Raw genomic sequence first — 18,577 nt, 5'->3', positions numbered from 1 at the left:
GATATTCAGCTCACCTGAGTCCCTTAGCGCCACTGGTCAGCCTGGAAAATCTGTGCAAAGCCCGCCCTGTGTCTCAGTTTCCTGCCTGCAGTGGTGTCACTCCGTGGCCAGGTAGGTCTGATGGAGGAAGTTCTGTCCTTGCCCTCCTCATTCTCTGAAAGTCAGGGCCTGGGGGTGGGGCAAGAACAAGATTGGTTGCTAGGACCACCAATGTTCTAGCAACCAATCACCCCCCAGAGCATTTGTGCAGGGTGCTTTGGATGGGGTTCACACATCCCTACCCCCCTTATCTATGTCACTGTGGTGGAGAGAGGGAAATCAGTGGCTGCAGCTGCGCCCTAGGTGGTAGTGTGCCCTAGGCAGCTGCCTAGTTCTCCTAACGGTAGTGCTGGCCCTGCTAATAGCCCACATTACAAATACCAATCTTTTCCAGGACAAAGAAAGGGAAAATCAAGAAAAAATGATAATGAGAAATAACTGTTTAGCCTCTTGCTGACCGTGCTATAGCCGAATGATGGCTACAGTGCGGTCGCACATTTCCGGGAGGCCCTTCCAGAACCCTGCCCCCCCCGCAATATCCAAAGGAGGGGGGTAGTTTGGCGATCCCCAACCCTTAAATATACTATTTGGCTGCACAGCTGCAGTACTTGGCTCCCAGACCTGCTGGTTCATCAGCTAAACTCCAGCTTATAGGAGGTCCTGGAAGCACAGCTGTTTCAACGGTCCAACAAACAAATGTCCACTTACACACTTCTTCAAAAGGTGTGGAATAAGGTCAAACAATTGCAGCAATTAACAGCATACAGCCCACTTTTGGGGGAATAAATCACATGAGGAATTGGCCAAACTCCAACAGGGACCCAGGTGGAGCTCCCTAGGGATAATTTACCTCATGCATGTCTTTCATTATGGGAGACTGCTCTCTTTCCCGGACCTGCAATCTAAGTTTCCACTGCCTTCCAACATACTATTCTACTACTTACAACTAAAGTTGTGGGGGGCAGGCAAAGCTGAAGATAAGCCACTATAAATGTATTATGTTCAGCTCCAAATCATGGGCTCCTTGGGGGCAGGAAGAGATATTTGCTTGGTTTTACAGCTGCTTACAGACATCTTATTGTACTCATTAATATTTGCTACTTATGTCACACTGTGTGACAAAACAGTCAGGTTGGCAAATGGCTAATTAAGTGTTGGGTAGAAAGGGAGCAGCACAGGAGGAGTTCCTGAGACCAGTGAAAAGTGGTGGCCAGATGGGAGAGAAAAGTTTGTGTATTAAACAAAGAAAACTGTTATACTTATATATACGGTGCCTTGCGAAAGTATTCGGCCCCCTTGAACTTTGCGACCTTTTGCCACATTTTTAGGCTTCAAACATAAAAATATAAAACTGTAATTTTTTTTTAAGAATCAACAACAAGTGGGACACAATCATGAAGTGGAACGAAATTTATTGGATATTTAAAACTTTTTTAACAAATAAAAAACTGAAAAATTGAGCGTGCAAAATTATTCAGCCCCCTTAAGTTAATACTTTGTAGCGCCACCTTTTGCTGCGATTACAGCTGTAAGTTGCTTGGGGTATGTCTCTATCAGTTCTGCACATCGAGAGACTGAAATTTTTGCCCATTCCTCCTTGCAAAACCGCTCGAGCTCAGTGAGGTTGGATGGAGAGCGTTTGTGAACAGCAGTTTTCAGTTCTTTCCACAGATTCTCGATTGGATTCAGGTCTGGACCTTGACTTGGCCATTCTAACACCTGGATATGTTTATTTGTGAACCATTCCATTGTAGATTTTGCTTTATGTTTTGGATCATTGTCTTGTTGGAAGACAAATCTCCGTCCCAGTCTCAGGTCTTTTGCAGACTCCATCAGGTTTTCTTCCAGAATGGTCCTGTATTTGGCTCCATCCATCTTCCCATCAATTTTAACCATCTTCCCTGTCCCTGCTGAAGAAAAGCAGGCCCAAACCATAATGCTGCCACCACCATGTTTGACAGTGGGGATGGTGTGTTCAGGGTGATGAGCTGTGTTGTTTTTACGCCAAACATAACGTTTTGCATTGTTGCCAAAAAGTTCGATTTTGGTTTCATCTGACCAGAGCACCTTCTTCCACATGTTTGGTGTGTCTCCCAGGTGGCTTGTGGCAAACATTAAACGACACTTTTTATGGATATCTTTAACAAATGGCTTTCTTCTTGCCACTCTTCCATAAAGGCCAGATTTGTGCAGTATACAACTGATTGTTGTCCTATGGACAGAGTCTCCCACCTCAGCTGTAGATCTCTGCAGTTCATCCAGAGTGATCATGGGCCTCTTGGCTGCATCTCTGATCAGTCTTCTCCTTGTATGAGCTGAAAGTTTAGAGGGACGGCCAGGTCTTCGTAGATTTGCAGTGGTCTGATACTCCTTCCATTTCAATAGTATCGCTTGCACAGTGCTCCTTGGGATGTTTAAAGCTTGGGAAATCTTTTTGTATCCAAATCTGGCTTTAAACTTCTCCACAACAGTATCTCGGACCTGCCTGGTGTGTTCCTTGTTCTTCATGATGCTCTCTGCGCTTTAAACGGACCTCTGAGACTATCACAGTGCTGGTGCATTTATACGGAGACTTGATTACACACAGGTGGATTCTATTTATCATCATTAGTCATTTAGGTCAACATTGGATCATTCAGAGATCCTCACTGAACTTCTGGAGAGAGTTTGCTGCACTAAAAGTAAAGGGGCTGAATAATTTTGCACGCCCAATTTTTCAGTTTTTTATTTGTTAAAAAAGTTTGAAATATCCAATAAATTTCATTCCACTTCATGATTGTGTCCCACTTGTTGTTGATTCTTCAAAAAAAATTACAGTTTTATATCTTTATGTTTGAAGCCTGAAATGTGGCAAAAGGTCGCAAAGTTCAAGGGGGCCGAATACTTTCGCAAGGCACTGTATATATATAAAGAAGACATTAAAAAAGCTTTGTACCCCAGCTAGCTATTTAGCACCAAGACATCAGTCTGGCCTACAAATGAATGAAAACATGTGGATCAACCCAACGTTTCTATTTAATTCTAATGCCTTTCTTTGTGTTGTGCATACGTATATATTATACAGTATGGGTAATACAAATACAGTAAATAAATATAGTTTTTTTTGCAGTATACAGAACATGAATGACAAGCCAACATTCAGTTTACCATGGTAGCTTCATCTTTATATCTTGGGTCCTGAAGTAGGACATTGCACTGCATTTCACAGCCATCCAAGTCATCCATTGTAAGGAACAGATGTGAGAACTGTAGCATTACCTGTTAAATGAAATGGGATCAGTAGGTTTCTGAAACATTTCCAAATACTTTTATTGAACATTCACTTTAAGAACCAGTGACTGAACATTGGCCAACCTGATACTACCCACTCCTCGATTATTCTGGCTTTTCTATGGAGCCAGTCATTTTTAATATACAGAGTAAGCACACCATGTAGTGCTTTTGCAATAAAGTTGTATTATGCATACAAGTACAATTATACAATAGGTACAGAAATCCAAGTATGTCGTATCACAGCAAACATAATACAACAAAGGTATTTGCTCCGCTGTCAAACAAAAAAGTATAAAACAAGTAAATATGATATGCCTTCCTGTCTATTTACTAATGCTAAGGAATGGATTAAAAATAGTTCTCGTTGATTGAGAGAGTTTAGTTTAACTTTAGGTACACTGTAGCTTCACTTCATATGGTAACCTCAGAAAGTCTACAGTCTACTGCATGGATTTGGAGAACATGAAGCTATACAGTATAGTGAAACCTCGGATTTCTTGTAACGCAGTTAACACAGTTTCGCAATACGAGCCTTTTTTTTTTTAAGTCCTGATTCGGTTTGCGAGTGTTGTCTCGCACAACGAGCAGAATTCAAGGCACAGCGATGTGTAGTACAGCATTTGGCCAGAGGTGTGGGGGTGCCAGAGCCGAGCAATTCAGAAATACTCAGTTCCCGACCCTTTCCAAGTTCAGCCAAGCTGTCCCCGAGCCTTTCTGAGGCTCTCCGGTGCCCCCCCACCTCTGGCCACATGCAGTATTGCATGCCATAGAAGTCAATGCGGAACAAAATATTTTAGTTTCTATTGACTTCTATGGGGAAACTTGCTTTGATATGCAAGTGCATTGGATTACGAGCATTCTCCTGGAACGGATTATGCTTGTAATCCAAGGCTACACTGTATATATATATATATTAAATTCTCTGGGTGGATGATGTGAAGTACTTACTTTATTGTCTGCATCGTAGTATGATATTGCATCTTTGTAGTATTTTAGTGCATTTGTGTAATCCTTCTCCCCTAAGTAATATTCAGCAAGTTGTACACAGATTTTGGAAGCCATTTGTAACTGTTTTGTGATCATATCTGGCTGTTCAAAGGGAACTCGCTTCAATATTCTCATCTGAATATCCAGTGCCTGAAATGAAATCCAGTGACAGATTCAGGGAGAAGAATAATTTTAGCAAGGTTAATAAAAGAGTTACCTACAGTTGTGTTCAAAATAGCAGTGTGTTTAAAAAAGTGAATAAAGCTCAAAATCCTTATAATAGCTTTTTTTCCCCTACACGCAAATGCATTGGGAGCACTGCACAGTCTATTGCAAATCAAAACATGAACAAAAAGGTTTCAAATTTGTTATTACTTTACAAAAAGTGAAGAAAAAGGAATATTATGCCGCGTACACACGATTATTTTTCGGCATGAAAAAAACGACGTTTTTAAAAAATGTCATTTAAAATGATCGTGTGTGGGCTTCACATAATTTTTCGGGTTCTGAAAAACGAAAAAAAATTTCCCCCGAACATGCTGCATTTTTTAACGACGTTTTAAATGATGTTGTTTTTCGGGTTGTAAAAAATGATCGTGTGTGGGCTAAAACGACGTTAAAAACCTGTGCATCTTCAGAAGCAAGTTATGAGACGGGAGCGCTCGTTCTGGTAAAACTACCATTCGTAATGGAGTAAGCACATTCATCAGACAGAAAAGCGTGAATCGTCTTTTACTATCAGGAAATCAGCTAAAGCAGCCCCAAGGGTGGCGTCATCCACATGGAACTTCCCCTTTATAGTGCCGCCATAAGTGTTGTACGTCACCGCGCTTTGCTAGAGCATTTTTTTAAAACGATCGTGTGTGGACAACGTCGTTTTAATGATGAAGTTGAAAAAAAACAACATTTTTTCTACATGCCGAAAAACGTCGTTTTTTTTCATGCCGAAAAATGATCGTGTGTACGCGGCATTAGGCTGTTCCTAAAAATAGCAGTGTCTGCATTTTTCTTTGTTGTGTACAGAAATTTGGAATAAACTGTTAGCGCAAACACTGTTACTACCGAACACTTAAAAAATGGGCAATGTATATGTCTAGAAAACAGTCACAGTTTTATAGTCCATATAGTGGTACAAAATGACCAATCCTAAAAAGGAAGGAGATAGGAAGATGGTGGGCGGCAGCTGTCCTCAGAGAAAAGCCAACTCTGTTAGGGGAAGACCAGGAAAGAAAAAGGGAGGCGTCACCTAAGTGCAATATGTCAGATAGTGGGCCAGATTCAAGAAGCACTTGCGCCCGCGCAACCATAGGTTGCGCGGCGCAAGGGCTTACTTGCTCCGGTGTAACGAGTGCTCCTGATTCAGGAACCTCGTTACACCGACTGCAGCCTAGGATATGACAGACATAAGCCTCCTTATGCCTTCACATCCCAGGCTGCATTCTTGCGTTGGCCGCTAGGGGGCGCGGCCATTGTGATCGGCGTATAGTATGCAAATTGCATACTACCACCGATTCACAAAAGTTGCGCGGGCCCTGGGCACGCAAGGTACGGAGTTTCCGTACGGCAACTTTAGCGCAAGGTTGCTCCTGCTAATAGCAGGGGCAGCCAATGCTAAAGTATAGCTGCGCTTCCCGCTAGTGAAATTTAAATTTCACGTCGGTTACGTAAGTGATTCGTGAATGGCGCTGGACGCCATTCACGTTCACTTAGAAGCAAATGACGTCCTTGCGACGTCATTTGCCGCAATGCACGTCGGGAAAGTTTCCCGACGGAGCATGCGCTGTTCGCTCGGCGCAGGAGCGCGCCTAATTTAAATGATTCCCGCCCCCGGCGGGATCATTTACATTAGGCGCCCTTACGCAGGGCTAATTAGCATTGCGCCCGCGCAATTTACGGAGCTAATGCTCCGTGAATCGCGGGCAAAACGAAATATTTGCGTGGGCGCAGAGAAAAATCTTTGCTCTTTGCCCACGCAAATATTGCCCCGATCTACCTGAATCTGGGCCACTATGTTTAATCTCAAAAGAAATGCATTTACAATACACAATTACAAAACAGGCTCATCAGGGTCTCATGATGCACGGTGCAGTCCAGTATCAGGTCCATCTAGATCCACGGATCTGCTGGCAGGGAGAGAAATCCATCCTGTGGCCACCAGGAAACAGCCAGGTTCAGCATGGAGGCGCAGATGATGACATTACCAGAGAGCGGGACCAGGGAGAGCACCGGAAGGAAGGTGAGACTAGAAACAACAGGCTACGCGCTCGGAGACAAGGTCCATCTGAGGCCTGTAGAAGGAGCTTATTACAACCTCTTTAACATCTGTGTTGCATGGAGTCGACCAACTTCTGGCCAGGACGATTGCAGTGCATTCCACAATTCCTCTGCATTTCTTGGTTTCACCTCAAAAACAGCATTTTTGATGTCACCCCACAAGTTTTCTATTGGATTAAAGTCCGGGTTTGGGCTGGCCATTCCATAATGTTAATCTTGTTGGTCTTGAACCAAGATACTGCTTGCTTACTGGTGTTCTTGGGTTAGTTGTCTTGTTAAAACACCCATTCCAAGAGCATTTCCTCTTCGGCATAAGACAACATGACCTCTTCAACTATTTTGATGTATTCAAACTGATCCATGATCCCTGAATAGGCCCAACACCATAGTATGAGAAACATCCCCATATCATGATGCTCGCGCCACCATGCTTCACTGTCTTCATAGTGTACTGTGGCTTGAATTCAGTGTTTGGGGGTTGTCTGACAAACTGTCTGCAGCCCCTAGACCTAGACTCAAAAAAAACAATCTTGCTTTCATCAGTCCACAAAATTTCTTATTAGGCCAGTAAGAGCCGGTTCACACTTCCGCGGCACGACTTTGGGGGCGACTCTGCAAAACGACTTCTGTATAGAAGTCAATGCAGGTCGCCCCGAGCCGCCCCCGAAGGCGTGCAAGAACCTTTTTCTAAGTCGGAGCGACTTGCGTCGCTCCTATTAGAACGGTTCCATTACATTGAATGGGACGTGACTCGTCAGGCGGCTGAGCCGCCTGACGAGTTGCCCCAGTGTGAACCGGCTCTCAATGTGTTCTTTGGGAAATTGTAACTTCTTCAGCATGTCATTTTTTCAACAGTGGGACTTTGCGGGGGCTTCTTGCCGATAACTTTGGACTCATATAGGCATCTTCTAATTGTTATAGTACTCGCAGGTAACTTTAGACCTTCTTTGATCACCCTGGAGCTGATCATTGGTTGAGTCTTACCATTTTGGCTATTCTTCAATCCATTCAAATCGTATTTTAACGGTTTCTTTCACGTCTTTCTGGTTTTAGTTGACATTTTAGCTGAGCAGCCTATCAGTTACTGCACTTTTTGTCCCCTCTCCAATCATCTTTTTAATCAAAGTACGCAGTTCTTCTGAACAATGTCTGAAACGACCCATTTTACTCAGATTTTCAGAGAGAAATGCACTATACCCAGCTTGTACAACATTTGCTGCCTTCATCTTTAAATAAGGGCCACCTGTTTGACACCTGTTTTTTCAGACTGATTGACCTCACTAATTGAACTCAACACTGCTATTATTTTGAACACACCCCTTTCAATTAACGATTCATTTACACAGAATCGGCAGCATGCATGTTATGACTGTTGGGTCTGTTGGTTTTCTATTACTCTACAACACCTACTAGTAAATTATTTGCCATGTAGAAATATAATTCATACCAAAAACAGTGATTGATCTGGTTAGTAATGTTGGCCTCTATTATTTTGAACACAACTGTACATTTTTTTGAAGTTGGGTGACAGTTACCAATCTAAATACTTAACTTCAGCCTTATTTTGAGTCCTTTGCTGTGTGGTGCCGAGCACCCTTTGCAAAATGGAACTCCCAGCTTCACCCTGCTCCTACTACATGCCTACACAGCTCAGCCCATTATTCCTATGGGTAAAGCCAGAGTCTGGATGGTTGGGGTCCACCATAAATAGAAGCAGCCAAAGGGATGAATGAGCCAAGCAGCGTTCATGTGCAGTAGGGATGAGCCCGATGTTCGAGTCGAACGTAAGTTTACCGAATAGCGAACAATTTGGGGTGTTCGCGGCAAATTCGAAAGCCGCGGAACACCCTTTAAAAGTCTATGGGAGAAATCAAAAGTGCTAAAAGGCTTATATGCATGGTATTGTCATAAAAAGTGTTTGGGGACCTGGGTCCTGTCGATTTTCGGGAGCAGTGATTTTAATAATGCTTAAAGTGAAACAATAAAAGTTTTTTTTTTTTGGTTTGAGGTTTCCCTTAATATTCATACCACACCCAAATGGCCTGGTAATGGATTGGAGGGGAACCCATGCCATTTTTTTCAATTCTTTTATCTGTATTACCGGGACCCAACAATTCATTATAGCCGCGAGTAGTTTTAAATTACTTTTTTTCCTTTACAAATTTCATTTTGTGCAGGGACAAATGTGCCACTTTACAGGCATACTATAGACACCACCAGTACGAAATTTAAAGGAATATTTCACTTTTATTGTTTCACTTTAAGCATTATTAAAATCACTGCTCCCGAAAAAACGGCCGTTTAAAAAAATTGGCATTGATACATGTCCCTTGGGGCAGGACCCGGGTCCCCAAACACTTTTTATTACCCTATAAAAATAGCACTTTTGATTTTTCACATTTATGTCCCATAGACTTTAACGGTGTTCACATGTTCAAACACATTTTTTGTCTGTTTGCATTTTCTGCTGCGAACCAAAGCAGGGGGTGTTCGGCTCATCCCTAATGTGCAGTAGAAGTTGGAAACATATTGAACTTCTTTCTGTAAAAGCTGTTGGTGCCAGGTGGGGCTACACGGTGAAGAACTTGGGAGCAGGTAGATAAGTGTTTTGAAAAGTAGCTGCCACTTAGGAGTGAGGGGAACACTAAAATAACAATTTCACTAAACGCAATGTTAGTTTTCTTGGCAAGTATATTACGGAAACAAAACCACATACAATATAAAGAGATTACGGTGTTAAAGCGGGGGTTCACCCTAAGAATTTTTTATTTTTTTTCTAGCATGCCATCAAGCATGCTAGCGCGAGCTAGAGTATGCCTTTATTTTATTTTTTGGCCCCGTACTCACAGTTTAATGCCGTAGTGAAGTTTCAGACTCTTTTGGGGAGTAGGCGTTCCTATCAAGAGGGGAACATGATTGACGGCCAGCTATGGCGCGTCACGTTTCTCCGGAAATAGGAAATAGGACTTGGCTCTTCACGACGCCTGCGCCTAGTCTGTGCGCAGGCGCCGTATAGCGCCGTGAAGAGCCGAGACCTACTCCGGCTATTTTCGGGAATCGTGACGCGCCATAGCCGGCCGTCAATCATCTTCCCTCTCCATAGGAACGCCCATTCCCCGCGGGGAGTCTGAAACTACACTATGGGATTAAACTGTGAGTACGGCACCAAAAAAATAAATAAAGGCATACTGTAGCTCACGCTACTATGCTGTATTTTATGGTAGAATGTTGTTATTTAGGGTGAACCACCGCTTTAAAGCTTCACGTATGCATTTTTTCCCACATTGGCTGCAGAACGTCGGTGGCTATTTTACCTTGTTTAAAGTGTCAACCATTTCTTCTGTTTTATAGTTTTTGTATGTACATCCAAGTAAAATGAGATACTTCACATCATTAAACAGTGATGGCAAATCAGAAACTGAAAAGAAATATAATGCATTGTGTTAGAATTTGTCTCGCTGATATTATAGAATAATATTGAACATAACCTACCTATTCAGTTCCAGGAAAGTTTCTAAATATGTCCTTGCTGGTTCAGCACAGATACAGGTTTAAAGCTTAGTTCTTGGCAAAAACACAATTTAAAGGAGCTGTGTATTCCTTTAAAAATAAGTTAATATATTTTTTATACACAGCTAGCTACATCTGATTTGATTTCAACTTTCTGCCATCCCGTGCACAGCAGCACTTTTCCTGGGAAAAGGAGAGGCAGCGCTAACAGCCAAGGAGGAGAGAGCATACTGAGCTGAGTTGATGACTTATCAGCGTAATGCTGTTCCTTTATTGTCAACAGACTGTTAAAGTACAACTAAATGAAAGAATGTACAAGCCTCATAAAAGGTAATGAAAAACGTTCTTTACGTTTCCCGGCTGAGCCAAATCCTCCCTCATTTGTGGCTCAAATGCTTCCCCTCCCAGACACTGCAGCTCACAATGGGAGGGTCTCAGCAGCAGAGACAGTGCTGCCAATACTGAAAGCATTGAGTAGGACCATGCGGGGCCAGATGCTGATTGACAACTTATAGTCCTGGTGCCCAACACGCAGAAGGTGGACCACATGCGTCCTGTCAGCCCAATGCGTGCAGCCTGTGGGATGTTGGGCACCATGTAAAAAGCAGAGTGTAAGCAGGGTGTCTGGCGCTAGAATACACTCTGTGTTCCAGCATCAGCTCTGAGAGCGAGCCTGTACTGTGGGCAGAGTTGTCTCCTGGGAAACGGAAGAGCAACATGGGAGTGTGTAATTGGTACGTCATCAAGGGGGGGATTGGGGTTAACTTTCATTGGCACTGACCACCATAATGTCCATCAATGCGGGGGAGGTTTACATTTCATTGTCATGACCACCAACGCAGGTGGGAGGTTAACTTTTATTGCCATTGACCACCAATACAGGCAGTGGGGTTAAATTTACCTGCCATAACTACAAATGTGGGGGGGGGGGGGATGGGGGTTATTACTGCATCCACTGACACTAATGCTGGGGGCTATTATTGCATCCACTGACACCAATGCTGGGGGGCTATTATTGCATCCACTGGCACCAATGCTGGGGGGCTATTATTGCATCCACTGACACCAAAGCTGGGGTATTATTGTGTTCATTGACACCAATGTTGGGGGTTATTACTGCATCCACTGACACCAAAGTTGGGGGTTATTCTTGCTTCCGCTGACACCAATGTTGGGGGCTATTATTGCATTCACTGACAGCAATGCTGGGGGCTATAATTGCATCCACTGACAACAGTAATGGGGATTTTAATTGCATTCACTGACACCAATGCTGGGGCTATTACTGCATTCACTGACACCAGTGCCATGGGTTGTTACTATTGTGTCCACTGGTACCAATGCTGGGGGTTATTCCTGCATTCACTGACACCAGTGCCAGGTGTTGTTACTATTGTGTCCACTGGTACCAATGCTGGGGGTTATTATTGTGTCCATTGACACCAATACTGGAGGTTATTACTGAGTCCACTGAGACCAATACTGGGGTTATTGTACTCCAAGTTCTTCAGTGTGCATTGTGAAATGCTGAAAATTGAGTCAGGACCAAAATTTCTCGACGCTGAGATGCTGCCCTTGAGGCCCTCTATAATTTTCCAGTTGACCACCATTGACCTACAGGCTTGTGAATCAGCAGTGACAATGCTACCAGCCATACCCCCTTTACATTTTTCAATCCCACTGTAGTGAAAGTAGACACAGTCTACGTGAAAGTAGCAACTCTGAATTCAGAAGCAGTGCATAATCAATGCCATCACAGGTAGCTGAATTAGGTAGACTTCTCTGGCAGGCTCAACAGGTATTTGTGGAATTTTGCAGGGGGGCAAAGAAAAAAACTGTAAGTGCAGTTATATAAAGTGGTATTAAATACAAACAATACAAATTGAATATGTTGCAAAAAAGTATAAATGTAAAAGCTGCATTTTATCCTTTATTTTCACCTAGTGATCTGGCCAGTAACACACTTCCTGTCTTGGGGTTTCTCCACTCTACTGGACAAGCAACAGAGACACCTTTACACAACAGTATTGTCAGCTTGGGAAGAGTCTATGGCGTCCCAATCTTGACTGCCGTCCGGGTGCTGCTCTCTCTTGGGTAAGCAAACCCGTGACTCTTTTCCCCTTACTACAATCCATTGACATGTTATTATAATAGAATTTTTGTTTTGTTGTAGATGATAATATATATATATATATATATATACTATGCCCTGAAGAAGCTGCCTCTGCCACGAAACATGTAGAGCAGGGGTCCTCAAACTTTTTAAACAGGGGGGCCGGTTCACTGTCCCTCAGACCGGACTATAAAAATTCATTTCAAGCCATCATTTCAAGCCCCCCCCTCACCATTACAAGCCACTCACGATCATTGCAACCCTCCCACTTCATCATTATAAGCCCCCCCTCACAATCATTAATTGCAAACCGATCATGATCATTGCAAGCCCCCCCACCTCACCATCATCACCCCCTCATTGCAAGCCCCCCTCGCCATCATCATTGTAAGCCCCTCATTGCAACCCCCCCTCGCCATCATCATTGTAAGCCCCTCATTGCAACCCCCCCCTCACAATCATTAATTGCAAGCCGATCAAGAACATTGCAATCATCATCATCCCTCATCATCCCTCATCATCATCATCCCTCATCATCATAATCCCTCATCATCATCATCATCCCTCATCATTATCATCCCTCACCACCACCAGCTCCCCATTATCATCATCATCCCTCATCATCATCCCTCATCATCATCATTATCATCCCTCAACCACCACCAGCTCCCCATCCCTCATCCATCAACCACCACCAGCTCCCCATCCCTCATCCATCATCCCTCAACCACCACCAGCTCCCCATCCCTCATCCCTCAATCACCACCAGCTCCCCATCCCTCATCCATCATCCCTCAACCACCACCAGCTCCCCATCTCTCATCCATCATCCCTCAACCACCACCAGCCCATCATCCATCATCACAAGCCAGCCCCCCGAATGTAAGCCTCCTTACTGTGCTGTGTCACGGTCGGTCCGGCTGTATGCTCCCCCACTGTAACAGTTCTGGCGCGCTGATAAATGTCCCGCCCTCCTAGACAAGCTTGTGTGACAGACAGCACACTGGCTCTATCACACAAGCTAGTCTTCTAGGAGGAGGAGGGCGGGACATTTATCACATGTGACACATGCGGGATTGCGGTGTAACCGGCCGGCATTGCCTGTCAGGGACGGGCGGGCCGGTTTAAAGTCCATGCTGAGGACCACTGATGTAGAGTATATACAGTGCATCAAGAGTTCATGTGTCCTCAGCAATTGTCTGAGGCTACAAGGTAATTAGCTAGACTTGTCTGTATAGTTTATTGTTTGATGATGTTATCATGAATTGCTGTTTTATCAGAACTGTGGATTTGTGTCCTTTTAACATATTTGTATAAATACAATTTTCATATTTCAACTCATTTGTTCAATATTTGGGTACCAAAATTCAAATATGTTCATAGACATAGACAGTTCCTTTCACATAAAGGCAAACATACCAGGGTCATGGTTCAGAGCATGTTTCAGAAGCTTTTCTGCATTTTCATATTTCTTGAGTTTAAGAAAAAGTTCAGCAAGATCACAGCACAGAAATTCCTCTGCACTCATCTTCAGAGCTGCTTCATAGTAATTTACTGCCTAGGAATAAGATAAAGGTGAGACGGCAATCACATTCCATGAAACGGTCACAGGTGAATGGAGAACAGCAGGCTGGAGGCAGAGGTCTACACTCTGATAATAGCAGACTGCACTGGTGGTAGAACGGAGGTATTATTCACATGACATACATCTTCTAATATTCAAACTTTCATAACAATTGAAAGTACACTTTGATAAATTACTATTTTATTTAGGGTCCTATGAATTTAAATAACGGATCTAAAATAAATGATCTTGTATAGTGTAAACCACCAACAAAGGACTCCAGCAACCTTCTGCCAACACTGCGATCTCCCATATACAAGACACTGAAAGGGAGAGGGAATTGTCAAGGGCTACTCCAAGTGTTGCCCTAGGACACCAATAGTGTTGAGGACTATCTCGGTAAGCAGAAATTGAACAAAGTAATTATAAAAATACATTTATTACAAAAAATACAAAGATCCATAAATTACAACAAAACTGGACTGTGATTGTTGCAAGGGATTCGGTTAAGTTCACACTTAACGAACATAAAAGCCCCACAGATATGTGGAAGCGCAAAGATGTAGGTACAGACGCGGTCCTCCTACATCTCCTACATCTTTGCGCTTCCACATATCTGTAGGGCTTTTATGTTCTCTGTCGGAATTTCTGACAACAAATGTTCGATGTGAGCTTGTTGTCGGAAAATCCAACCGTGTAGTGGGCTCCATCGGACATTTGCTGTCGGAATTTCCGACAACAAAAATTTGAGAGCTGGTTCTCAAATTTTCTACAACAAAACTTGTTGTCGGAAATTCCGAGCGTGTGTAAACAATTCCGACGCACAAAGATCCATGCATTTTCGGAATCAAGCAGAAGAGCTACATTGGCTATTGAACTTCATTTTTCTCTGCTCGTTGTACGTCACCGCGTTCTTGACGTTCGCAATTTCCGACAGCATTTGTGCGAGTGTGTGTATGCAAGACAAGTTTGAGCCAACATCCGTCAGAAAAAAAAACATGGTTTTGTTGTCGGACAGTCCGATCGTCTGTACGCGGCATTAGTGTGAACTTACCGGAATCCCTTGCAACAATCACATTCCTTTTTTGTTGGAATTTATGTATCTTAGTATTTTTTGTAATAAATATATATTTATAATTACTTTGTTCAATTTCTGGGTACCGAGATAGACAGTCCTCAACACTATTGGTGTCCAAGGGCAACACTTGAAGTAGGCCTTTACAATTTCCTCTCCCTTTCATTATCTATTAATAGGATGATGGTACCCATCCCTGCATACTATACTGGTTTATTGAGTGAAAAAAAAATACCCTTTAATCATATACAAGCCATAACGTGTTTTCAATAAACGGCAACATTTCTTCCTCATAAAAATGGCCATTGGAATTGCAGGTTACACAGCCCATTATCAATATACTCAGGGATACAGCAAAATATTGTTATATCAAACAGGTACAGTCCCTATGTTTCTTAGCGACTTCGGGCCAGATTCAGGTAGGGGCGCGCAATCCAACGGCGGCGCAGCGTATCGTATTTACGCTACGCCGCCGCAACTTACAGGAGCAAGTGCAGTATTCACAAAGCACTTGCTCCGTAAGTTGCGTCGGCATAGCGTAAATGGGGCCGCCTTAAGCACGCGTAATTCAAATGTGTAAGGGGGGGCGTGTTTTATGTTAATGTGTGTTAACCTGACGTGATTGACGTTTTGTACGGCATGCGCCGTCCGTGTACATATCCTAGTGTGCATTGCTCCAAATGACGTCGCAAGGACGTCATTGGTTTTCGACTTGAACGTAAATTACGTCCAGCCCTATTCGCGAACGACTTACGCAAACAACGTAAAAAATTCAAAAATCGAAGCGGGAACGACGTCCATTCTTAACATTGAGTGCGCCTCATAGAAGCAGGCACAACGCTACGCCGAAAAAGCCTTACGCAAATGACGTAAAAAACGAACGCCGGGCGCACGTACGTTTGTGAATCGACGTAACTAGGTAATTTGCATATTCAACGGAAGCGCCACCTAGCGGCCAGCGTGAGAATGCACCCTAGGATACGACAGCGTAATAGAATTACGCCAGTCGGATCTTAGGCTAATGTCGGCGTATCTAGCTTTCTAAATACAGAAAGTAGATACGCCGGCGCAGCTTTGAATTTACGCGGCGTATTTCTTTTCTGAATCTAGCCCTTCATGTTTGTTTTCTGTGACCACAACACATGGCTGGATGATCCTGGCACATCCCAGATAGCAAGGACAACTTGCCACATAATTCAACAGTGTTGAATTGTAATTCTGTTAACTTGCTGCACATTTTCACTGGCAAGTTGTACACTTGCAGAGCACTTGAAGCACAAGTTCTAGTTGACATTTTTTCAATTTGTAGCAAATTTTAGTGGCAAGTCTCTAGCAAGAGCAAAGTTGCAGTGGGGAGTCTACAGCAAGAGCTCTGCAAGTCTACAGCATTAAAATTTAGCCACAGTGCCCCCTGTGGTGGGATGACTATTGTACAACATAACTGAACCAGAACTTGCAGCAGACTTGAATGTTTGCAAAGAAAGTTGATCTGGAGTCATGCAATGAGAACTTGCTGCAGTTGTGCAACAAACTTGTGAAGCCTGGCAAGTATAGCAATAGCTTAGCAAATCATTTTTAAACTTGCAGCATAATTGCTTGTTATATGGGATTGTCACACTCCATATTTCCAAAGCTCTTCTGAAAATTATAATTGTTAGTATTATACAACACTAGGTAAGCCATGCAACACTCAGGCCCCATGAACACTGGGCGCTTGCCCAGTTCTTCTAAACCTGGCAGACACGTTTTTGCAAATGTGTTTAGATACACCAAGTACTTGGGTATTCATTCATTTCATTGGCCAGAATATTCATTTATTTTGAATGAAGTGCTAAACGAGCTTAGGGCTTAAGCATGTTCAGGTGCTTTGGGCATTTTTTTGCAGCCAAACGCTCCTCTCTTGAATATGTTGGCCCTAAATGCCCCTGCTGCTAACTGCCTGTAAACACCAATATGTGGATACTTAGGGGCAGATCCACGTAGAATTGCATGGGCGCAGCGCATGGGAGATACGCTACGCCGCTGTAACTTACTTTTTGATGCTTCGAATCCAGAAAGAATTTGCGCCGTAAGTTACGGCAGCGTAGTGTATCTCTCGCGGCATAACGGCGCCTAATTCAAATCGGCGAGTAGGGGGGCGTGACGTACGCCTGTCGGATCTAACCCAGATGCCGTTGTATCTTGTTTTGAGGATTCAAAACAACGATACGACGCGGGAAATTTGAAAGTACGCCGGCGTATCAGTAGATACGCCGGTGTACTCTCTCTGTGGATCTGCCCCATAGGCTAAAGCCCTGTATGCAGGGGCAGAATGTCGGGAGACATTTGCCGGTTCAAAAATAAAAATTGTGGCCGCATTTCTGCCTCTGTGTAACTCGGTCTGTCCGATAGGAGGCGGCTGTTTGGGCAGCTTCTGTTGGACGACCATGCTGGAAAACCAGCATTCGACCGACTCCCAATCAATTGTTCGTTGAGCTGTCAGTTTTTTTTTCCGCTGGGTTGCATGAAAAAAAAAATTGTGTGTACCCGGCTTAACACAAAGGAGCGTTTACAGGCAGAAAAAAGTCAACTTCTTAAAAGACTCATTTTTGATGCTTAGTGTGCATGAGGCCTTATTTTTTATTAACATCACTATTCCTTGTTGTTCAGTGAATGGGAAAACTTTGCAGTAAAGCCTATTAATAATTGTATCTCAGCTGATCAAAAAAGCAAGCAAGCAATACATGTTGATATACTGAATGTGCTGATGGCATAAAAATACAGAATAAATGAAAATCTACTACAACCTTTTTATACTGATGGGTTCTCATGAGCGACAGTCCAACCCTGCTTGTAAGTGTTGCATCCTTTGGCTTCTTTCTTTGTGCTTGATCATAGACCTCTAAGGCTTTCTCTGGCTAATACAAGAAGAACACAATCAATAATTCCTTTAAGAAACCATAAAGAGAAAAAAATATTATTTTAATATAATCTTTAAAGTAAACCTTTTCCTAATAGAAATATTGAGCTGCCATTGCAAACTTAAAAATGCTAATTGCTTGGCTGTTATGCGGATCCACTGGCTTCACTACTTTCCAGCTCATTAGCTAGGAATAAGTATTGCAATCAGGAAAGTCCTTATCTACATACTTGTTCTGTGTCATTGATTCAAAGTATTGAAGCAAGAGGATCAGATTGATAGACACTTCGGGGGAGATCCACGTACAGCGGCGCATATTACCGCCGGGCGTAGCGTATCTAAGATACACTACGCCGCCGTAACTTTTTTTTTTCCGAATCCTCAAAGAATGCGCGGCGTAAGTTACAGCGGCGTAGTGTATCTTTGGTGGCGTAAGGGCGCGCAATTCAAATCGATGTGATGGGGGCGTGTTTTATGTAAATACGTCGTGACCCGACGTAAACAGCGTTTTTTTTGAACGGCGCATGCGCCGTCCGTGGGGGTATCCCAGTGCGCATGCTCCAAATTAAACCGGAACAAGCCAATGCTTACGACGGTGACGTCATTCTACGCAAATCCCTATTCGCGAAAACGACTTACACAAACAACGTAAAAAAATAAAAATTTTGACGCGGGAACGACGGCCATACTTAACATTGAGTACGCCACCATATAGCATAGCAGCTTTAACTATACGCCGGAAAAACCCGAACGCAAACGACGTAAAAAAAAAGCGCCGCCCCGGACATGCGTTCGTGGATTGCCGTATCTAGTTAATTTGCATACTCGACGCGGAATTCGACG

The 18,577-nt window shown here is 43.3% G+C and overlaps 1 protein-coding gene across 2 annotated transcripts in view; it reads right to left on the bottom strand.

Moving 5' to 3' along the window:
• The window catches only part of TTC21A (tetratricopeptide repeat domain 21A), a 116,363-nt gene that overhangs the window by 20,817 nt on the left and 76,969 nt on the right, over positions 1-18,577 (bottom strand). For both annotated transcript variants that reach the window (XM_040352773.1, XM_040352771.1), the window contains exons 18-22: positions 17,622-17,732; positions 13,616-13,754; positions 9,888-9,991; positions 4,261-4,449; positions 3,187-3,297 (exon numbers count right to left, since the gene is read on the bottom strand). In XM_040352773.1, coding sequence (XP_040208707.1) covers positions 3,187-3,297; positions 4,261-4,449; positions 9,888-9,991; positions 13,616-13,754; positions 17,622-17,732 — 654 coding nt within the window. The remainder of the gene's footprint in view (positions 1-3,186; positions 3,298-4,260; positions 4,450-9,887; positions 9,992-13,615; positions 13,755-17,621; positions 17,733-18,577) is intronic.

Source organism: Rana temporaria, chromosome 5, assembly GCF_905171775.1.
Source record: "Rana temporaria chromosome 5, aRanTem1.1, whole genome shotgun sequence".
NCBI lineage: Eukaryota > Metazoa > Chordata > Amphibia > Anura > Ranidae > Rana > Rana temporaria.
Note: the sequence above shows the minus strand (reverse complement) of the source record. Positions and strands in the feature narration are given on the sequence as shown.